This window comes from Alosa alosa, chromosome 8, assembly GCF_017589495.1.
Source record: "Alosa alosa isolate M-15738 ecotype Scorff River chromosome 8, AALO_Geno_1.1, whole genome shotgun sequence".
In the NCBI taxonomy this organism is placed as follows: domain Eukaryota; kingdom Metazoa; phylum Chordata; class Actinopteri; order Clupeiformes; family Clupeidae; genus Alosa; species Alosa alosa.
Window position 1 is genome coordinate 5,103,669 of NC_063196.1, and position 24,000 is coordinate 5,127,668.

Sequence of the window (24,000 nt, forward strand, 5' to 3'; positions counted from 1 at the left end):
GCTTCAGCAATTTGAATGCCTATTACAGGGGTTGTCTCAGCAAACACACGTTTCTGGGAGCTCATTTGAGCGAGTGGATTAAAATCACAAGGGACACAATGTATTTTATACAGCCCAATAAATGATAGATGCACGATTTGCATGTTTTTCTGCACACTAGCCCTCGGTGATGACAACACATTTTTTTTTTCTAGAGGAAGCCCACTGACTTTCAGTATCCTCAATACCAAAATATTTTGTCAGGATGTCCTAGGATTCCCCGACAGAGTCTGGTCAACACAGTTTAATAGTGGAGTCTTGTCACTCACATTGTTCTTTCGCAGCATAGACACATCACCACATTATTGTCCTAAATATAGAGCTAGAGATTCAGTTGCCCTTGCAGTTTGACTGAAAAGAGAGAGATTTGGGAACCACATGAGTATTCAGCTTTAAAAGCCCCTTGGTTATTTCCCTTTGGGGTGGTCAGGCCTCGTGCCACTATTGTTTGTTTGCACAGGAAACAGCTTGGAACTGTCCACACAACATGGAAGCTGTTGCGTTTTTTCTAAAGCCTGAGGGTTCCAAATCTGTGTTGACCTGAAACTATTTTTCAATGAAGTAGTTGGCCCCCTCTAAGTCAGTTAATAAAGCCAAATTCTATGTCGGGAGAGTGAGGGGTGGGGGTGCGGCATTGTGATCTATGGGAGTTGGCCTGGTTGAGTTATAAAACTTGAAGCTGTATTGTAGCTATAGCCTTAGGAACCACACCTGGCCATGGCCTGCAAACGGCAAGGCCCTTAAACTCTCAAAGAGTCCTCCTTTGCCTCTGTCCACTAACGTTACGATCTAACTGGGGAAAATTGCTGTGACACATCCCTGTTTAAGGTAATATAAAGACTACCATCTGCTCCGAAGATGTCACCTATTTGCTAAAGTCTGACTCAGACTAAGCCACACCTGCATTGTCAAGCACAGCTCTCAGGGAACGTCTGTGTGTTCCAGATAAAAGATAAAAGTTGTGCAAAAAGAGTTTGTTTCTTTTTGGAAGTTACTTTTTGGAAGCTTTTGAATCTAGACGGGTGGAGGCCAATGCAATAAAATGTTTTGAAAATTGTGTCCAGTGGAGTGGCAGATAAAAAGAGCTACCCATATTGTCCACTTCCTGTCAAAACAGGAAATGACAGTGGGGGGCAATGGGAGGGTTGGAAAATGGGACGTCTGATGTTGTTGGGCTTAGGGTTTGGCGTGCTCCTCTTTGACCTCCCTGGCTGGAAAACAAGTCAATGAAGGTCAAATCCTGCTGAGAGGAAAATTAAATATGATATTTTCATAGTTATTTTGTTGACATAGGCCGTGGAATATTTTTTTTTCTGCCCAGTATACTTTTTCTTGTTGATTATGCTCCTGGCCTGGGCCCAGCACAGATCAGTGGTTAGGAGATGAACATGTGTTAGCCTTTAATAAAAAATTGATTACACTCCGTTATCAAGTTTATTAATCTGTCTGACTCTGGAAGTTCATCCTCTGGATTTCATTATCTGACGAATCTGCCACTTAGCTTGATTACCTTTTCCCTTAGAAGTGTCTGTTTTGATAAAGTATTATCTCTGTCAATCTCACTGATGTCTTTTCACCTGCTCACTTACTGGTGTTTTACAATTCCTCACATACATGTATACAGTTCAGATAGATGTAATCTGCAATCTTTTCTGGGTGACTAACATGGACATAGCCACATTGTATTTGTTGTAGGCTAAAGGAATGTGCAGTGATGTTTTTGTTTGCTGTAAACCAAGCAAATGACTGTAATTTAAATGACAGAGGCCGGTGCTCCGCTGACTGATTACACATTCTGCTAATTATCAGCAATTATCAACACAAACTGGCCAGGAAAAATTAAAACAATGCACAAGCTCATCGCTAGGTTACTGGTTTCTTGTTTCAGAGGAACTCTGGGAGAATAACAATGAGGCAATAGTGGGTGTGTTTAGAATAAAAGCCAGCTGTGTTTGATGTTAACTTCTTATGTCAATTTGCATTAATGCGATCCAAATGCAGTCCCATAATGTTTCTCATACCGTTTGAAAATGGAGTTTCCATGTACATCTTGTATGATGTCCTGGTTACGAGCTTTAAAGAATAGTAATAGGTTGAACTTTCACCTCTTCCTCTGTTATGTATGACAATCACCTGAATGAGCTGGCACAGCGGAGGATGTTGTGTTTGTCACATATAATCCTGTTTCTCATAACCTTTGGAGATCATATAAAAAGACCCCTAACCCATTGTTCTAATGTGTGTGTGTGTGTGTGTGTGTGTGTGTGTGTGTGTGTGTGTGTGTGTGTACCCATAGATGTTGTTAGCCATAATTCATTTAGTTGCATTCCGCAAAGAAGTAATCACATTAGGTGATGTGAAGAGACATAACTAGCATGCTTAAGATGTTTCTGGATCCCACCTTCGGCTTTTTTGTCACCTAACTCACATATTGGGAAGGTGATTGCTCGAGGATGCATGCCTCTGCAGACTGGTGGTCATTAAGAGAAGCCTCTTGTTCTGTGGAATCAGTCCTTCATTTCATTAACTACCATTTGCATTGGCAAAGCATTAGCAGGAGCAACCCCAGAACCCCAGAGAAAGCCTTCAGTGCGAGGAAAGACCGTGTGGAGTTGAACCTGCTCCAGGCCTCCACTGAACTTTCACGGGAAGAGCCGAGAGATTATTGATTACAAAACGCCGTTCTCACCGCCAGTCAACAGTCGGCTGCCTATTCATCTAAATGATTGAGGACATCATTTAGCTGTTAAAATGATCCAGCTCTGCCAATTCTCGGGTGAAATTCATTTAAATCTAGGGGATTCAGCAAAAGAGGCTGTGATGAGTGTGTTTTCAATGCATTCCGCCAAGAGTGGCGAAGGACCCGGAGCAATCAAACAATCTGTAATGAGATTTCTGCCGCCGAAGACCACAAGACTCCCAGCGCATTTCTTCAACACTCCATGGGCCGATACAGGAAGACGAAGCTGATAGCTGGGGGATAGAAAAAAAATTCATTTCAGCAAAGCAAACAGGCGGAGGTCCTCTGCGAGTCTCAAGGAGGGAAAGGGTGGTGTGTGTGTGTGTGTGTGTGTGTGTGTGTGTGTACCCATAGATGTTGTTAGCCATAATTCATTTAGTTGCATTCGCAAAGAAGTAATCACATTAGGTGATGTGAAGAGACATAACTAGCATGCTTAAGATGTTTCTGGATCCCACCTTCGACTTTTGTCACCTAACTACATATTGGGAAGGTGATTGCTCGAGGATGCATGCCTCTGCAGACTGGTGGTCATTAAGAGAAGCCTCTTGTTCTGTGGAATCAGTCCTTCATTTCATTAACTACCATTTGCATTGGCAAAGCATTAGCAGGAGCAACCCCAGAACCCCAGAGAAAGCCTTCAGTGCGAGGAAAAGACCGTGTGGAGTTGAACCTGCTCCAGGCCTCCACTGAACTTTCAAGGGGAAGAGCGAGATTATTGATTACAAAGCGCCCGTTCTCACCGCCAGTCAACAGTCGGCTGCCTATTCATCTAAATGATTGAGGACATCATTTAGCTGTTAAAATGATCCAGCTCTGCCAATTCTCGGGTGAAATTCATTTAAATCTAGGGGATTCAGCAAAAGAGGCTGTGATGAGTGTGTTTTCAATGCATTCGCCAAGAGTGAAGGACCGAACAATCAAACAATCTGTAATGAGATTTCTGCGCTTGAAGACCACAAGACTCCCAGCGCATTTCTTCAACACTCCATGGGCCGATACAGGAAGACGAAGCTGATAGCTGGGGGATAGAAAAAAAATTCATTTCAGCAAAGCAAACAGGCGGAGGTCCTCTGCGAGTCTCAAGGAGGGAAAGGGTGGTGTGTGTGTGTGTGTGTGTGTGTGTGTGTGTGTGTGTCGGGGGGGGGGGGGGGGTTACGGTGCTGAGGGGGTTATGGTGCTTACACTTGGGGATCCAGTGACCTCTGACTCCGCCAGTTGCACAGTTCACATCAGCAGAGCGTGGCCTCGCATGCTAAAGAGACCCTGCTAATTGCCTGTCTAAATGCAAGGTGTGTGCCTATCGGAGTTTCATCCCATCCCCTCTCTCTTTCTCGCTCTCACACACACACACAAACACACACAGATGAGAAGAGGATAAGAGTGGAAGTCACAGTTTACAGAGATTAGAGCCACTGCTAATGATTAATCCTTGGTGCAGGCTAATCCAAGATGCATCAGAAGGGACTGAGTGAGTAGAATATTGTAATCATCAGTATGCCACTACCACTCTCATGATCAATCAGAAGTTAAAACAGAAATACTTGTGTGAAAACGTGGACTACTTATCAGACACGATTGCGTACATAGTACTTTTTCTTGAGTTGCCAGTGGTCGGATTTAGAATTCTACATTTCTGTGGAAAGGTGCCACATTGTGTCAGTAAAATATGACTTGTTGTGCAGTGTTTTGAGGGTGACCTGCCTTCTAACATATAAAAGAACTCGTTAGAACAGATTACTTGTCAAAGTGTGATATTTCAATCACTAAGAAAATATATGCAACCATAATCATAAAATCCAAAGGTTATTAACCACATGCAAAGGATATAAAAGATGTCAAGGCAAAGCAAGGTGAAAGACAACTTGTAATGATTAGGCCCAAACTCATTCTGTCACTCTACGGATGAAGTTGCTAATTAACTGTCAGGGACGTGTCACTATTAATAGAATGTTTTCTCTTGGATTCCTTGGGTTTGCTACCAAGGGAGCATTGTTCTGCCTGGTGTTTCCAGACTACAAATTTTCATTGCTTTCATTGCTGTCTTAATACCCTTAATAGAGATATTTTGGAGAGGATGGCAGTCTGCCACTGTGCATCCATCAAAATGATAGTGGAAGCAGTTTGGCCATGCTTACTTTACCTCAAAGGAGAAGAGTTGTTAGACCTTTCCCTCGCAAAACTGAGTTTCAGCTCAGCTCAGATTTCTCTGATTGTATCCCTTCTGTCAATTCTAATGAACATTGATTTCAATGTTGTGCTTACCACTCAAAAGGTATGCATTGTCATAGTGAGACTACAAATCACAGCACTACTTAGTAGTTGCTACTGATACCAATTCCCTAAGGGTCATTGATTGGTCAGGTCTAAGGGTCATTGATTGGTCAGGTCTAAGAAAATCTTCTTGGCCAATCTCATCTTTGTTTCCAGATGGACTGAGGCCTTCTGGTGAAAACAGAGCCAGATCACTAAATGAAGAAGTGATCCCTCTAAACGTGTTCTCAAAGTGTGGGGTGGGCCCCACTAGTGGGGAACAGAGACATGACAGGTGGGGCGCGAGGAACAGTAGGACATTTGTTTTTTGCCTATTTTTAATAATGTCTTTCTTTTTTGACAAGGAAGATCAAAACAAAATAGCCACACACAAACATAACAGTCATAAACAGACCGACATGTGAATTCAAATAACATCTGATCCAGCTTATCGAGGCGGGAAATCTAACGTGGAATCAAAATGTGGAAAAAATATATATGCTACCATTTTGCCGGGTTGATAGGGTCAGATGGGGCTTAAAATCCCCCACCTCCAAAGTGGGGAATGACAAAAAAAGTTTGAAAACCACTGGGTTTCATATGAATGATAGCCATCTGCACTCACTAATGCATCATTAGGGAAAAAAAATATTTTTGTTTTCTTTTTTCTGTTTTGCTTTTACTTGTGTACCATGCATTCAAATGTGTTACACCATGCAGCAATATACAGGAGCTGGTCTATGTCACCCATTAAAGGTAGCCATCATATATATATATATATATATATTCTTTTTCTGATACTACGACCAAGAAATTGTGCATAAGGTCTAAATAGCAATCTCATCAAATTAAATGAGTGTGGGCATTACCAGTGCACACACACACACACACACACACACACACACACACCTATCCCTCTGGTGTGTTATTGTAGCCTTGATGTTTTGCTGCCGTGTTCCTCCTAACCTTGATCTAATACAGATAATTGTGTATGAAGCGGTATTTGGGGATTTGGGGAGAGCTCATTTTTTGATCTGTCTCTCCCTGAGCCCTGTGTGTAGTCTATACTGTGGCTTTTTTTCTCTCCATTCAATGAAAAAACCCCTCTTTACTCTTAAATGAAGCAAAAGCCATCAGTGTAATTGTGCCTCTGGGCCAAGTTGATATAAATCTGAACAAACATGCATATGAGAATGAAAAAAGAGATCATTTAAGTCCACGAGATGAGATTATTTCAGTTCAGTGTTGAAAAAAAATGTTTTTTTTTTTTTTTTCAATTTTGCTCATTTTGTACAGTTAATCGCATTTATCCTTCTGCTAATTTGCTACACTGATACGGAGTGCTTTAGCGTTAATGATGCTTCAGTGGCTCCTTGGTTTTTTATGCCACTGGTGGACCAATTCTCCTCGCCTCCCCTCATCTCATCCATCTCAGCCATATCATCTCGCTTCTCTGCTGCCACATCCAACCAGAAGGCCTGGTACGTGATCAGACCCTAACCAAGACATTTTGATTCCCCATCTTCATTTAGCACAGCGAGTGACCCCCCCACCCCACCCTGCCTTTCCACTGAGCTGACAGTCTTAGCTGGGGACCTTGTGTGTCTCATTTGAATGTTAAGCAAACCAGGGGAAGCGACTGCCAAATGGCCTCGGGCATTGTCCTTCTAGTCCCAGTTGATGTAATGGCTAAATGGCCATTGTTAATGTGCTCCAAAGGCTTGCTGCTTGGCAACAATAGAAGTCCATAGCAATCAGGATGAGGATTAGCCCCCTTTGAGCCTTCAGTAGATAACATAACTTTGTGCCCCGTTCTTTTTTTTTTGTTATATGATGGATCCTGTATATATTCTGTTTGATATAGCATCTCTACTAACTGGGACACACAAACACAACCCCCCGCCCATCTTATGCAATACCCTAACAGTGCTTATGGAAGGAGCATGGTTGTCTTTTGAATATTTGAATATATATTCCATGCAACTAGGTTCACTTATGTAACAGCACTCTCATCTGACACCTGCATGGCTTTGATCTGTATCTGAGAGTCTTGTATGCACACATACGTAGCAACCCGAGGTAAACAAATCACGGCCGCGCTTTTCCTTGTCAGAGCTGTTTCGAAGGATAAAAACATACTCAGGAATTCAGGAATAAAAGTCTGTTCATCACTATCACCCCCCCGTCCACACACACACACACACACACACACACCACCGCCACCATCACCACCACCACACACACACACACACACACACACACACACCACCATCACCACACACACACACACTCACACACACACCCAACCCCGCCTGAGTGTGGCCTCATCAAAGATTTACTGTATGTTTACGTTTCCATGGCGATTGCCTGTTGTTTTTCCTGCTCTGCAGACCTCCATGCGAAGGCTGCATATAGATTAATGTGCTGTCAATCACCAGCACCCCACTGCAACAAACTGGGGACTGGGAGTAGGGTGTAGGGTGTAGGGGGAAGGGCTTTTAATTTATTACCCCATTACTCCATGCCTAGGACTGCCAGTTGCTTCACACCATGATCACGGTCATCCGTTTACTCACAAAGGCCCCATGCTCACACATTTACAGAGAAATGTTACTCTGTATGTGTGTGTATGTATGTGTGTGTGTGTGTGTGTGTGTGTCTCTCTCTCCCTCTGTGTGTGTGTGTGTCTGGAGAAAGGGTACATTTATGTGTTTACATGCTTGTGTATGTGGTTCTATGTACCTGCCTATTTGCCAGAAGTCAGAAATGATAAAACAAGCTTATATAACTCAACTTCTCCCACTTTATTCTCTGTCCTACTTTTGTCACGGGGAAATTTGTTCTCATAACTGGTGGTGACATGGTATCAGGGTGCACACTGCGGTCATCATTAAAAGTGTGCCATCCAAAAGAAAAAAATGAAAGAAAAAAAATCAAACATGGCCACTTGAACGCTTAATGTAATCGTGTGTCATCAAAAGCGTGTTCCATCATTGGGGCGCTTCCTCGTTATAATGGGAGATTATTGGGCGGGATGCGACGGTAATGGAGTGTAATTGCTCTATTAAGCCGCACCATTAGAATTTCCCACTTGCCTCATAGTCAATTACGCCTGTGTCATTAGCCCCTGTTCTGGTGCTGTCCAAGACTTCACTCTCGCGCGGAGTCCATGGGTCTTCTTCAGACGAGGAGGTGAGGGCAGTACAGGGCTATCTGACCTTAAAGAGAATGGACTGTTGTGTACGCAGTCATCCAGATGGAATGAGTGGTAATTTTTTATATTTTATTTCTGGAATCACCACTGCGACAATTATGCCTAATCAGTGATCACATTTGCATTCATGAAGAGTTCAGTTGATTAGCAAGCAAGAATGTTGGGAAGTGAGTGGATCATTCTGAGACAACAGCAGTCTGTTCATAAATAGGCCCTTCTTTAGGTGACTGCATGGTCATCAAACGAATTCACTGTTCTGGGTGCTTTAACACAGGACCAGGTACATTGTTTAACCCTGAAATTGCTGCAGAGCATTTTAAAGAATATTGTTAAATGCAATGTGTAGCCACTGTGTTCAAAACTCAATAACTGACTGTCTGGATTCATCTACTAGATCCCATGTGGATGGGTAGGGTTTTTGTACTGACATATTATGAATTCATTAATTCAACTGGCCTATACTGTACATAATTACATTATTTCAGTGTCTCGGTGTACCTAAGAGTACACTGGAACACAAATGAGACAACCTACACAGTCTTTTTAAGTAGATGACCTTTTGCATGGTAGCAATCTGTTTGCACTTAATAGAGAGAAATGTCCCTATCTGTCCTAATGACTGACAGCCAGTATCCATTATACCACAGAACATGGTGTGGTACATTTCTGTATTTCTGTCATTGCTTCACACTCTGTCTGTGACTACTTTCTCTGTCTTGGTTCTAAACCACTAATGAATGGTAAGTGTTGTTCTGTGCTGTCAGGTGCTCCAGAACTGCAGTCCACATCCCAGGATGGATAGCCTACTCTGCTGTCAGTGGTTATATGGTTGACTTCCTGTTTCCTGTCTGCTAATTGGCTTAGAAGTAGCCAATTGTGGAGATTCACAAGAGACCAGACAAGAGTCCAAAAAACAACATCCCATATAAGCTAACAGGAAGTGAACTTGTGCTCTGTTGGCATAAATATGCCGACACACTATTCAGATGAATGCACTGTTTTTCTTCATTACATGAATGTATGGCCAAACACCTGCATGAAGGAAGCCCTGAAATCAGGCTAGTCAGCACATACACAGAGGGCAGTGGCTTTAAATAACATAGAAGAATGGGGTAAGATGAGCCATTTTTTACATTCTTCATCATTCACACCAAACAAAAATTCAAAGTGTTCTACAACTTCTGTAACCAACAACTCTTTGATAACTTATAAGGGTAAAGAAATGTGCTCACTGCAAATAAGTCTCGTGGTACAACTTACCCCATGTCAAGTCAACTTTAATAGTGCATTTCATACACAGAGGTCATTCAATGTGCTTTACATAAACAAGAGCAAACAGGAATAGCTGATAAAAGCATAGAAGGGCAATAGTCAAAGAATAGTTTAAAAAGTAAAGAATAATAATAAAGATCATAATAAAAAGAATAAAACGCACAAGGTAAAATCATTTTAAAATAAAGAATATTTAATAAGCAAAAAAACAAAGGCAAAAGTAGTAAAAAACTAATAAAAGACAAGGTAGAATAATCAAGGCAGGTTCAGAATTTGTAACTTGGGGCCTTATTTATGTCCAGAGCTTCAGAATGTTGTTCTATTGACATTTTCTCTAAATCACCCTAACTCTGGACATGAATGGAATCCACTTGGAGAGCAAAAACATAGGCCTATTTTTACCCATATATATATATATTTTTAACCACATTTGCCATGTGATGTACCTTTCCATAGATTGTAAAGAATGATTCCCTCTTTCTTAAAATGCTGTCACATTAGTTTACGGTTTCCTAGAAAAAAGGGGTGGCTCATTTTACCCCTATGCTCAACTTACCCTGTTCTCCCTTATAGATCTGGAAACCTTTAAGACAAGAATAATAAATACTCAGTGGTAATTCACACCTCACACATACAGGTTAACGACAAATGATTCCTTCTTTTGTATCAGACTGAGACAGTTCTCTCGCACATGCTGTTGATATGCAGTCAATAATGAGCAGTAGCTGCCCCCAGGATAGAATAGAACCTTGAAGCATCCTTTGGGCTAGTAGTAGAAGGCCTAGTGACCTGCCGACATTTCCTCAGATGACTCAATTATTTTGGTGTTATTAATTTAAAAAGAGACAATGCAGTAAAAAAAGAAGCAATGAAAATAGTCTTTACAATATATTTGACTCAGTCAAGTCAAGAGTGAAGTGGGTCAAAAATGTAGCACTGATTAGAGCTACACTTCACAGTGCATAATTATGGGTGACGCCTAAATCACATGCCATATTTACGTGTTTGGGATGCCAGTAAACTCTTGCTTAGCATTCTGGGATGTCCCCTGACGACAAGCTCTACACAGGTATTTTAATTAGACGTCTGCTGTCTGCACTCGCATGAATATGCACATCTCAGCAGTTACCAGGGGAGGAAAGGCTAGCGGCTCCTAGTAACAAAGAGGACCTGCTCTCAAGACAACCTGAGGAGTTGGGAAATGTCACCACTGTAATTCATGTTGACATTGTTTTGGTCCCACTGCTTCTGGACCCACCTTTCTACCTGTGTGTCCCAAATACACAGTCTAGACATGAAGGGAATGCTACAGCAGTAGGCAGTATCTGTTGCATCAAGTATCAATGAGAGGCAGTATCTATGTAATTAAAATGCTCGTTTTACACAAGAACAAAGATATCTGCGCTTCAACTAAATTCTCTTTTTGTTAAGGATTTCATCATTGAATAATGCAATATGGCTAACCTAGCCGCTGTGTAGTCCTATGCTGTCTCTATAGAGGCAAGGAGGCATCATTGTGGTGTTGTTTGTGTAATGTTTACGACCCCAGCGCTCTTGTGAAAACAGCAGACAGCACAGACGTGCTCCACCTCCGCCAGCTTGAGGGCTTTAGCAATGTAAATAAATGCAGGGAAGCTGCCACTCTGGGCAGCAGGGGAGTGCAGAGGTATCCAGGCAGTTTTCATTAGCTGCTGAGACAACTCAGTTCCTGCTGGAAAGCAGTTCATTAGTTTAGATTCATAAAATTATCATTCTTTTTAATTTAGCTAGCCCTCTAGCCCTGGCTGAACTAGTGGGCTGGTGAATTTTTATCCTGTTCCCTTATTTTGTCTTGTTATGATGGCAGTAATCAATCTTGTAAATATTTGAACACTACAACAACAGCCATTTGTTGTAACTGTGGACATGCACATTTGCATTCTCATGTTTGCTAAGTGATATAATTTGGTTTTGGTTAGCAACTGTTGCTATAAAAAGAAAAACAAGGAAAAGTAAAGATAGTCAACAGACAACTGCAGGGATGAAGGGCCATCCCTGAAATTCCGGGGAGGTGATTTATAGGCTAAGAGGTGATTTATGGGGGCCCTGTGAGAGCAGGTCCGCCCATGGGCCCTTCAGACCCCTCAGTCCCTCAGCCTGCTCCTCAGTTGACTCTGAGAGCCTAAAGACTTCACACTAGCACAGAAGAAAAAAACTGCCTTTGGAAACTTCTAACCATCTTGGAACGAACTTTCAGACACCAGAGGTAGGACTGAATTTAACACAATGCACAAGGTGATATAGCTATGCCTGTAACTGTGCTGTTTGTTTTATTTTGTACTTTGTGTAGTTATTGTCAGTCTTGTTCTTGCAGACTGGTAGGCATCCTTCATTCAATGAGGCAGAAGAATTAAACTGTAGCTTTTAAGCTGCTCTGAATTGGAATGTATTTCATTCCGAACGGCGCCTTTATTTCCTTCCGAACAGCGTCTTTATTTCCTCAACGTAGATATTTTTCACAAGCTACTACTGTGCCTTTGAGTATTGTTCTCGTAGCTCGATTTTTGCACAGTGGATTCAGGTTATTTTCTTTCTTCTGCTGAGCAATATATGTCTGCAAGGATTCTGTAGTCAGTAATTCTGCGATTTAAGGGCTCTTCTTTAATGTGTCTTATATAAGCCCTGAGTCTGTATTCAGTGGATTCTAGCACTCTTTAATGGCGGAACAAGTGGATGTGGGTGTTTCAGTATGCGAATGGGAAAGTCTGAGCGGACCTTCGGGTCAGACTGGCTACAGCTGTAAACACACTCTTTAACTGTGCTTTAACAACCCAGTGGAGCCAGGCCTCTATTCTAAAGCCTGGGCATCTCACAGTGGTCGTAACGTTTTTGTGAAGGCAGGGGAGAGAGTGGTTTTGTTGTTTTGTTGTTGTTGTTTAAACACCAACTGGACACCAACTGTGGCTGCTTTGACCCTGACGCTTTTTTATGAATAGGTGTTAAAAGTTTAAGAAAACAGGCCCAGGCATCATTGTGTGGCAAGTTCACAGCCAGACTCCATGATCTCCGACAGGAAGTCACACTTGTGTGAGAAAGTAGGGACTCTCACTACTGGCAGGAAGTTCTGCCTTTCTTTCTTTTTTTGTCTTTGTCAAAGCTGTGTGTAAAAATCTGAGATTATATCCGAGAAACGTGCTGTGCTGCACCAGGTCTTTCATCCATTCTTGATGCGAGGCTCAGATTCCTTTTGTGTTAGAAAGTGGGGGGAAAAAATCTCCCATCCAGCCCTTTCTCTTACTTTTCCTGTCAGGTCAATGGTTGCTTAACAGGACAGAAAATTGCTTCACAGGCAATTGTTTCTCAATGGAGAATGCAATCAGCCAGCACATGTTGACATTGCATGTCTTCACTGATGAAGCCTCAGTAGGTTTATTAATCACTCAGTCCACATTGGGATCTACAAACACTATTTCCTACTATCTCACTCTTTTTGTCATCATGTCCTAATTCTGTGCATTGTGCCAGAGAGGACATGTTATGTTGCATGTTTCGTTCCTGAGAATGTCTCTCTCTCTCTTGTCACATGCTCAGAGAGGCGTTCATCTGATACCTGTGGGAAAACGCAGGCCACTGCATCTGTGAGCCCCCTTTGCAGACATGTGGCGCTGTATATCATGTTTACCGCCACTCCTCCACAAGTCTATCCCTCGCATTGTGTCATCTGGGTGGTGAAAGGAGAGGCACAGGTGGTCCCGGCCTGGTGGGGTCGCAGCACGTCACTGCCACAATGTGCTCCTCTGAAGTGGCCCTGAAGTGTGCCTACGCGCCCGTGCTAAGCCCCTCACCCCCCCAGTCTGGAGACAACAGGGCTGCTACACGCGTGGGGTGGAGCCGAGGCAGCACAGGGCCCATTGGAGGGTGTTGACTCATGATGAAAGGGTCAGTGACCTTTTTTTTTGTGCGCTTGTCCCACAAAGGCCACCAAACCCCAGTGGCCACAATAGCCAAAGCAGACGACAGCCTCGTCTTAAGCCCCGACTACAATGGGCCGCCCTGTGGTTCTCGCCAGGCCTTATAGTGGCCATGGTCTAAGGGGGAAGGAGGGTCGTCAGTGCAACACAAGTTCTGTGATTTCATGTTTGTGTCTGACAAATGGTCCTTAGAAACTGTGCACCTGTTATGCTATAAAGGAAAGAAATGAGGAAAAATCACCGGAGCTGAGCTTGGTGTTGAGTAATGCAGAAATATTCTTGCAGCTTTGAGTGAGTGGGTTTTAATTGTGTGCCTGGACTTGTGCCCAACATTTACAGTTGGAAATTAGGAAGCTGAGAGGAAATGTGTTTGGAAAACTGGATCAACTTGAATTTATATTGATGAACTAATGGAACAATGGTTAGCTCTTATGTTCAGTCCTATTTGTTTGTCCTCAAAGCGTGTAAACAGTTTAATGAGTACCCAAATTAATGAGTACCCCAATTGATTGCCCTGGATTTTGTTTCAGAAATCTGGTCGCCTTATGCCAAATTGACATCCAATTTGCAGTTTTGCAGCTGCCTGGTTCTCAGAACCTGTTACTTGTGGCCAGGCCTACTGACTGCTCTAGTCCCTTTCATCATGTGATTAGTGTAAAACTTGACAAATATTGTTCTTACAGGAAATATAAACATGGGAAAGATCACTATGAGTAAAAATAGTGGCACATTGTGGGAACACATTTTATGGAAATGTATATGACCTCTCCCTGGCGAGTCTGAAAAGTGAAGGCACAGCAAAAACAAAAACGTAACAAAGTCAAATTCAAACAGGTCGTAGAAATGGCCACCGCTCCTGGGGATGTGCGAACAGATTGGAGGCATCTGGCACAGCCGTCCCCGGGTCCTCCCCAGTGAACTCTCTCGCCTTACGATCCTCTAGACCCAGACAAAAGCACTCAATCAGCACGCTTCGCCATACCGATGAGGGGCCCCGCTCCATCCCTGACCTCCCCCTTAACTCCCGCACGCATAAACTTGGGGCGACAGTAATGCCGGGTGGGTGGATGGGTGGAGCGGGTTGGGTTGGGGTGGGGTGGGGTGATTGGCGGTCGGCGAGGTCCTCATGCGTGACGGAGAAGCATCAGCAGGAAGGCCGCGGCTGAGTTTATTAGGACTCCTAAATCAGCTTTTATATACAATGTCGGCCGCGGGGCTATGGGGGTGATGCATTGTGCTGAGGTAAGGACAGCTGTTGGGTTGGATCAGCATGTGCTCAAGTTCAGCTTCAGGCTCCAGGCAAAGTAATTAAGATAGGAACTGTTTGTTGGACTTGTTGCTTACCCCACAAGCTCACCTTTGTTATGGTGAAGTGTCATTGATGACAGGCCAAATGGCCTCCGTAGATTGTGGGCCAGACAGAGATCTGCACTTTTGGCAAGTTGCCTTATGTTTCAGGTCAAGTAGCACAGAATTCCTGTCGTGTAATTGCGTGCATCCTTTAGTGTAATTACTTTCGTATGATTGCATGTATCCTTTAGTGTAATTACTTTCGTATGATTGCATGTATCCTTTTGTGTAATGTGTATTAGAAAGAAGCGGATTTAGTTTGAAAGTCCATGATAAGTAAAAATGTGGTCCTACAGGCTTACAAACGTGTTGTTACAAGTACATTGTAAAAACCCCCCATAATTATTGCTTACCCACACATTATTCTTCCACTGCGTTGCATCTGCCATTGAGGTAACCCTTATGCAAAGCGTTCTGGAGTATTTTCTGGAACAATTAGCCTCTCTTATTAGCATTAGCATTTAAAGGGAAAAAGAGATCTCTCGCTTTGGTGTCTTGAAAGGCACTTACCCCTACTGCTCTTGTTCTATTACTCCTCACCAAATCAGGTGAAATGAAGGCTTTTAGAAAAGGCAAAGCGTCTCTGCGGAGGCTGAACAGATCGCTGCATCCCTCCATGCTACGTCTATTTGATGTATAAACTGCCAACAGGTTGGGAATCAATGTTAGCCTCCAGGTGTTATTTGTCTCTAAATGTTACCAATGGACACTTCTGTAAAAAGGTTCATTATTCTCTCACAGCATGTGGTTTGTTGAGATCACACAGTGCCTTGAAAGGTATCATTTAGTCTGCTAACAGATGCAGTCTGCTTTGGATCCTTGTTGACATCGCATCCAATGGCATGTGCAATTCTCTTTTCCCGAACACATCTGTTTTTGTTTGTGAGTTTAAGTGTCTATGTGTGGGCGCGTGCATTGGTATACCTACTTATGTGTGTTTTTGGTTTGGTATATTTTTATACTGTTTACTGATTTATACTGTTAGCCTACATACTGAATTTTGAAGTGAACAGTACAGTAAAAAAGCCTTCTCTTCTTTTTTCTGCTATGTTGTTCAGAATCCTGTCACATATTAAACGACACAATGTCAGATTGAATGGCCATGCTTTTCCTGCCAGGCCAACCCAGACAAGTTCCATTTGCACTTGTTTTCCTTGACTGAATATTGCTCATACCAAAACATATGGCTAATGACCTGCCATCTCTCTGCAGGATCCCAGCTTTGCGGCGTTCCTGCTTGACAAGCTCCAGGCGTTGGAATGGCCGCCCCGAGGGAGGCATGCTGGGAGCTCTTGTGAGGTGTGTGGCACCCCCCTGCACTATCTGAGACGCCTCGCCCTGCAGAAGGCCCTCGAGCTGGCCAGAGATATGCCCGACCCGCAGCCAGGACCCTTCTCTGGGTTCCCACCCCGGCCAGCCGCACAGAGCGTCGTGACGTTACCCTCAGCGCACCAGACATCACAAGATTGGTCAATCCAGAGTTCCCATGCCAGGTCATCGGCCAAGCCCTATGGAGCGTCAGCGTCAGGGGACAAGCAGAGAGATCAAGGGTGGGCACCTAGTGGGGCGTCAGGAGGTCCTCCGCCCCCCTGTCTGGCCAAAGTCACCCCTCTGCCTGTCCACGCCCAGCACTACCTGGAGGGGGTTTGGAGCGTCCACAGGGTCAGTCGGTCATCACACCACCACTATGCTCAGGTGAGTCAGATGCACACAGTTCAGCTCATATCAGTCCCATTCACCTCAGGTCAAATCAGTGGATGCTACTAAATCCATTCACTATGTCATTTCACTTGTAGTGTTGTCAATAAATGTAAACAAAAATAAAGAACGATATATTATCAAAACCCCATCCTATCCCCCTAAACAAACACAAAAGATTTGCTGGGGTGACAGTAAGGTAGAGGAAAAGAAGAGGCTGCTTTAAAGCCATATCCCCTGCTGAAGCAGCTCCTGAACCATATAAAACTCACACCATGTCTGAACGGGGTCAACATGCTCCCTGGAGTGACTTAGTAAACACAAACTCTGAATCATGTCGTCTCACGGTAGGAGGTGAGCCCGCAAATCCCGCTGTCAACTCTTAAGTCCTCTCACACAGTTGGGGACTTTTTTCCCACTTTCCCATGGTCCACCCAAGGCTCTCCTTGTCCAGTATCTTTACAAGCGATAATCCTCTCCCTGTGTCCCTGTCCCCTGTGATGCCTTGTATATCTCTCTCGGAAGGCTTAGTTTATGGTATGTCCAAGACTGGAGTTATTTATTAGCTTTCCCCCCACTCTGTTGGTTTTATGTGATTGCCCATAATCATATTATCACAGAGCTCTGCACCAGTTCATGGCCGACGCATCTCCAATATGACTGGGGTTAAGTGGCTCATCAGGACCCTAGCGGAAGGACCTTCAGCCCCGTAGCAGAGATGAGATGTCACCCCTCCCGTGATGTAGCAGATGCGTTAAGCAGACATTGGAGGCTACGTGACCTGACCTCGCCGCCAGCTTTAGTGTAATAATAACGGATGGTTCGCGAATGAACACTGTGTATCTAGCCATTAAAGGGGTGAATTAAAATCTTGACCATTCAGCAGATTCATTTGAGGAAATGACCTTGTGTCCTTACAAAACAAATTTAATGTAACAAATTTAAACACATTCCTCAGATCTCATTTTGTTCGGATGGCACAGGCACAGACTGGAAGAGAAAGTGAGAGAGAATGAGTGAGAGTGTGTGTGTGTGTGTGTGTGTGTGTGTGTGTGTGTGTGTGTGTATGTATATGTGTGTATATTTGTGTGTGTGTGTGTGTGTGTGTTTATGCTTATCTATATAACCAGTGCTGGCTCAGATAGCTGAAAGGCAAATTAGGATAGGGACACTCTGACGTGCGCCTCAGGTACGCCAGCCCAGCTGCATCTGGACTCACTGGAGCGAAGAGGAACCTCATTGGCCTTCAGGGCCATATTGTTTGTGTGCGCGGGCGTTCACGGCATTGCCACCTCAAGGGAAGATAGCATCCGTCAGCTTGGCCATCGGAGAGAGAGAGAGAGAGAGAGAGAGAGAGAGAGAGAGAGAGAGAGAGAGAGAGAGAGATGTGTTTCGAGACCATAAAAGTGTGGGGATTTATGTGAACCTGTGCTTAGGCAAAGACTAGTAAGTGTCAGTGGATGAGAGATCTTAAGCTTAAGCATCATGGCCAAGCAGACACAGATGAAGGTGAATTGGATGAGATGAGGAACGAGAGAGAGAGAGAGAGAGCGACGGAATAGGAGTGAGAGAAAAGACGGAGGAGAAAAACTCAGAGGGAGCTCATTAATAATCAGATTGGAAAAAAAGGTCCTCGATGGTCTTCTGCCGTGCTTCTCTTGACCTTCCGGTCAGAAGATTGGGCATTAAGTCATCTCCGCGCTGACTTATTGGATTAGCATAAGGGCGGAGCGACGGCGACCTCATCGTCCCGCGAGTGCCATCCGTCAAAGTGCCGTGCCAACAGTCCTGATTACTGCACTCGTCCGACGCCATGATATGGGCATGACCCCGGCGCCCGCCGACTGGGTCTTGACCTTTCAGGAAGCGAGCGAGAGTGATAACGCCATAATGGCTCTGCTCCCCCTGTCCTATCGCACCACTGCCGCGCTCCCTATAGATTTTGCATTAGTGTTTTGTTTATGATGGTGTTTTAACCGAGTGTGTGACGATGGAGAAATCAATGGCGAGCTGATTGAATATGCAAATAGATTGGATCTGCCCGAGATATCAGTCAGAGCACATGCAATCTACCTGTGATGATGATGATGATGATGATGATGATGATGATGATGGGCTGACACTGGACCACGTCTGTCCCGGCACAGGGCCAGATCTGAGCAGTCGGCTGCTCTTGAGGTCTAACGGAAGAGAGTTCAGTCTGGGTTAGGTGGGTTTCTGTTGTCCTGTGTGATAATGTGCTTCAGGGTGTGTCCAGGGTTCAAGGCGAATGGTCAAAGGGATCACTACTCTGGGCAATTCCTTTCCGCCCATGTCTTACTATCCAATCAGCCTTAGGCCTCATCTGGATTGGGTGTTTTTTATATAATACTAGAGATACATTTTGTGAAATTAAACATTATTACCAAATTAAACTGTTCATTACCTCTGCTGTACACAAGCTCAATTTTCATTTTAGTCGATAAACCCATAAACAACATCTACTGTACAGCTTATTTGCACAATGGCAACATTCTTATGGCATAAATGGGCAAAAACATCCCAGAGATGAAAGCCTTGCGGTATTTGGATTGCAGTTCTGGAAATATGTCCTGCTCGTGCCACAAACTGGGCATGCTCTGTAGCAAGTGAGTCAAGGGACCCTGAAATAAAGCGTAGCCAGCTCCTCCCTCAATCACCCAGGTGTTGAAAAGCAATTAGACCTTGAGAAATGAGTTACGTTCCAGCGACACAAAAAAAACGGCACCGCGTCCTGGCACCTCCTGAGAGGCCCTCCGTTCTTGAGGGATTCTTCTTTTTTTTTCTGAAAGGAATGTCATAATGAATTTGTACAGGCCTTTGTGTCTATGGTTTCTAATTTGTTTGTGTGTGTGTGGGTGGGTGGGTGCATATTCGTCTGTGTGGGTCTGAGTGTTTTTGTGTGTGTGTTTGTCTGTGTCTGTGTATGTGTGCCTGTTTTTTGTGTGCATTTCTCTCTCTCTCTCTCTCTCTGTGGTTGTGAAAGTCCGTGTTGGTACTGTATACTGTATGTATGTGTGTGTGTGTTTGCATTTGTGTGTTTATGCATTTCTGAGTTTATCTACACATGCATCTGTGCAGGTGAATATACACATGTTTGTATAGAATGTGTCTATTACTATGCGAGCAGCTGCCAGTCCATTATTTGAAAGCTATTTTATTGACGACCAAAGGCCCCATCCCAAGCACAACTCTGACTGGGGAAAAAACGAGCCCAGCTAACAGCTAGCCGCTGATCTGTCAGCTATGCAGCAGCTCATTGTGCAACTCAAGGCCACAGACTTCTTTCTTTCTCTTTTTCTTTTTTCTCCCCACAATGCACCCCCCTTGATTTCACCTGGGAGGCAGCAGGCAATGTCTCTGCAAAAACTCCTGCTGCTCTCTCCTCTCTTCCCTTCCCACTACGTCTCTCTGCATTGCAGAGGCAGACTAATTCATCTTTCCCCAGGCTTAAATGCCACCTGCAGTCTCCTAATGGTCCTCCTTTGGCAACTTGGCTCACTAAGGCCCTCCGGAGATCCGCAGGGAGGCTGCTCCACGTGTGGGGAGGATGCCCAAACTGGACCTGTCAACAGATGGGCACGGAGACTCAGTGAACGTGGAAAAACTGCACCTGACGTCCATCTGGGCACAACACCCCCCACACCCACCCACCCTCCAACCTCTTTTATATTTCTTTTTTTGCTAGAATTCACAGGCGGGTTGCCATGCTTACTTCTACCTCAACATGATCTGGACTCACAGGAGGACCTAGTTTTTTGCTGAGGGCAGAAAGAAGAGAGACCTTTGAACACTATGGGAGGTCAAAGGACACAACCACAGATTTAGGCCACAGGGTTCTCCCCTGTGGCCTAAATCTGTGGTTGTGTCCTTTGACCTTCCATACAATACGGCACAGGCTTAAATCTGAGAGCAATGTGATTATCTCCTCTGATCTATCATTCCAGGTCAGAACTGATCTGACTAATATATCAGACGAGTGCTTCATTGACTTTGATGTTGACATCTACAGACGTACAATCCTGGAACAATAGACCCCTCCTGATCCCACGTGCTTTAGTCTCCTATGTGACCTTGTGTTTAGGGAGCAGTGGGGGCGAAGTAATTCAGCTCCCGCCTCCCTAATGTTTTTTTGGGAGGCCACGTTCTTTGAGCGTTCTCTGAATGTTTTTCAGTTGTTGCCCAGTGTGAGGCTTTGTCTACTGCCAGGCTGGTCAATTTGAGTGCTTTCTCTGCGAGCGTTCCCTAAACGTTTTTCAGTTGTTGCCCAGTGTGACCCTTATGCTACTGCCAGGCTCCCATCTGCTGTGCGGGCTGCAGTGAAACAGCTGTGCCAGCATGCAGCACTCTCTCCCTCGTGGATGTGTGTATTTGTTTGTGTGTGTGTGTGTCTCTCTCTCTCTTTCTCTCGCTTTCTCTCTCTCTCTCTCACTCTCTCTTTGTTTGTGTGTGTGTGTTTGTGTGTTTGTGTGTGTGTCTGTGTGTCTGAGCCTGTGTGTCTGTGTCTGACTGAGTGCATGTGTATGTGAATATGTGAGGGGAAAATACAAAGTGTAATTTAGAGACTATTGGTCAGTAAATGTGTGTCTATGTGTTTTTTTTTTGGTGTATGACAGAGTGAACGCATGTGTGTGTATGTGCCTCGGTGAAAATGACTTATGTGTGTATGTGCAAGCGAGATGCACACGAGAGAAAAAGACTGGGCAGAAGGGGTGATTCTGCAGCAGATAGTGGGTGTGCATCCATCTTCAGATAGAAACATTCTCCACAAGGGAAGATAATTGAAGGTGCTTTCAGTGAGAGGTAGCAGGACACTGGGCTTACAAGACCGAGGCTGTGGTGTAATTCTAGCCGCGGCAAACAGCAGTGGATTAGAATGGGGTGGCTGCAGTTGATGACTCCAAAAGAGGGGGCTCTTTGCGCAGACTAGTCTTACTGTAGCTCAGCTGTCTCTCTCCGAGGTCCGAATTACACTGTATCTCGGAGAGGACAGAATGTGAAGAGCCCTGTACACTGAAACTCCAGTGGACTTTTAATATGATGGTTCACAGAAGCCAGTGGTTATCTCAGCTTCTTCACCTCACACTTGTAAGTAGTTGCTCATCCTGACATTTCCCCCCCTCGGTAGTTAGTTATTTGTGATGTATGCTAGTTGGGGGGTTCTAATTCTAATTCTAATCTTCGTTGTTGATAAGTGGCAATTAGCTTTGCACATTCCAGGCCACCCAGCACAGAGAGAGGGAGACCTCAAACACAGAATACATGTGTGTGCGCTAGTGCACGTGTGGATTGTAGGTCTGTGTTATTTACATTATAATGGAATCTGCCTGTGGAAATACTGATGCCAGCCGTGATCTGTGATCCATGGCGTGTACTTTCTTCCCCTCTGTCACCGCTGCCAGGGCGCCCTTAGCACAGACCTGTAGGTGTCTGTGAGATCTGCTCTCCGTTTGGAACTTGAAAAGACATGCTCTGTCTTCCCCACTGTGTCTTAATGTCTGGATCTGACATGCACCGATGTAATTACTTTCAGGATGACACGAGGCGGATTAACGCGCAGACACACACACACACACGCGTGCAGACACACACACACACACACACACACACACACACACACACACACAGACACAGACACAGACACACACATCTACACACACACACACACACACACAGACATACAGACACACACTCTCACGCACACGCACGCACGCACGCACGCACGCACACACACACACACACACACAAACATACAGACATCACACACAGAGACACACACACACACTCTCACACACACACACACACACACTCACATGTGCACACACACACACACACACACACACACACACACACAGTCACATAAATACACACACACAGAGCACTGGCAAGAGCTTGTGAGTTGTGTCTCATGTACGGAACGCTATTTTTTTTCCGAAATGGGAATGCTCCTCTATGGCTTGTTATCGTCCCATCAAGCTGGTGGAAGATCACAAATCTCTCAGATTCCCCCGTAACTTCCTGTGCCCCCATTCCTGTCAGAGCGCATGGAAATCAGACACAATAATACGCTTGTGTTTACTGCCTTGCATAGCATTAGCGCCCTTGCGGGTGACAACAATAATGATGCCCTCCCAGTCCGACACAGACTATTATGTTGGCCACAGCATATGTTTTTAGACAAGCTATATAAAGTATAGTGTGTGTCTGCGTGGTGTGCATGTGTGTGTGTGTGTGTGTGTGTGTGAGTGTGTGTGTATGTGAGCGTGTGTGTGTATGCGTGCGTGTGTGTGAGCGTGCGTGTCTGTGTGTGCAGGCGCGCCTGCAGGTGTACGTCCGTACGCACTGTGCGTACCATCACTCAACAACGAGAGAAAATTGACCTTGTGTGTGTGTATATTCACACCATATTGGCCTACCATACCTTTCCAACTATGCACAGCATCCCATTAGTTGCATGCCATCAGGCTATTTACAGTTTTCTATTAAGTAAAGTTAGTGAGCACTTATCAAAATTAACGCGCACGCATGTTTGTGCAGGAGAGAATACGCACGCAGGCACGCATAGGCTAGTTGTTTTCTTTTACTCGGCTTTCTATATGGTTATCAGCACACAATGTTGAGCTAATTCAACTCAATACTCATCATGGATATCACAAGTTTAAACAACGAAAACAGAAAGGATGGAGGCAGCAAAGCTAGAGGAGCTATTCAATTCAAGATGGGCAAGAACAAGGTTGGCTAAGCAATTGGTGTGCTTGTCAGAACTACTGCATTACAGCTGTTTAAAGCCAGACGTTACAGTACGCTATAACACAACTAAAGGTAGCTTTAGCCTGTATAGGGATGTATAAAGTTGCCCAAATGAATAGGTAATTGTAGACGTTGTTGTTGCATTATTGCATGTGGATGTTGTTATGCTATGTATGCACGAACATAAAGGAAAAATACTGTCCACGCGTGAACGTGAACGTGCGTACCATAGCATTAATTCCTGCAGGCGCCCCTGTGTGTGTATGTGTGTGTGTGTGCGTCATTGGGCCGACAGCTTGAGCTTTATAGCTATAGCTTCAGAGGTGTCGCTTCCCCCCGGTGGAAAAAGTGATAGGTATTGTTTCAGGATGTGGGAAGCGTGCTCCCTACGCCACCTCTGTGGTTATATAAATAGAGCTCAGGCGGCCCCTCTGCTGACAGATGGTATGCGCTCCAGCAAAGTGAATCTTGTTGTTTCTGTCCTTCCCTGCTACAGTGTTTTCTTTTTTTTACTAGGAGATAATGGTGGTATGTGTCTTCTGAGTCCTTTGTGACCATGTCCCACATGGCTGATTTTTTATTTATTTATTTATTTTTTTAAAAGGAGGAGGTTTTCTTTTTTTTTTAAAGAGGGCCTCTAATAACAAACAACCATGTCACTGTTTTTTCCCCTTTCCTCTGTGAGACAGCTAAAATGCTTGTCTTTATTACTCCAT

At 44.3% G+C, this 24,000-nt stretch overlaps 1 protein-coding gene across 3 annotated transcripts in view; it reads left to right on the forward strand.

Annotated features, from left to right (window-relative positions):
• kif26aa (kinesin family member 26Aa) overlaps window positions 1-24,000 on the forward strand; it is a 90,314-nt gene that overhangs the window by 13,291 nt on the left and 53,023 nt on the right. For all 3 annotated transcript variants that reach the window (XM_048250395.1, XM_048250396.1, XM_048250397.1), the window contains exon 3: window positions 16,031-16,513. In XM_048250395.1, the coding sequence (XP_048106352.1) occupies window positions 16,031-16,513 (483 nt within the window). The remainder of the gene's footprint in view (window positions 1-16,030; window positions 16,514-24,000) is intronic.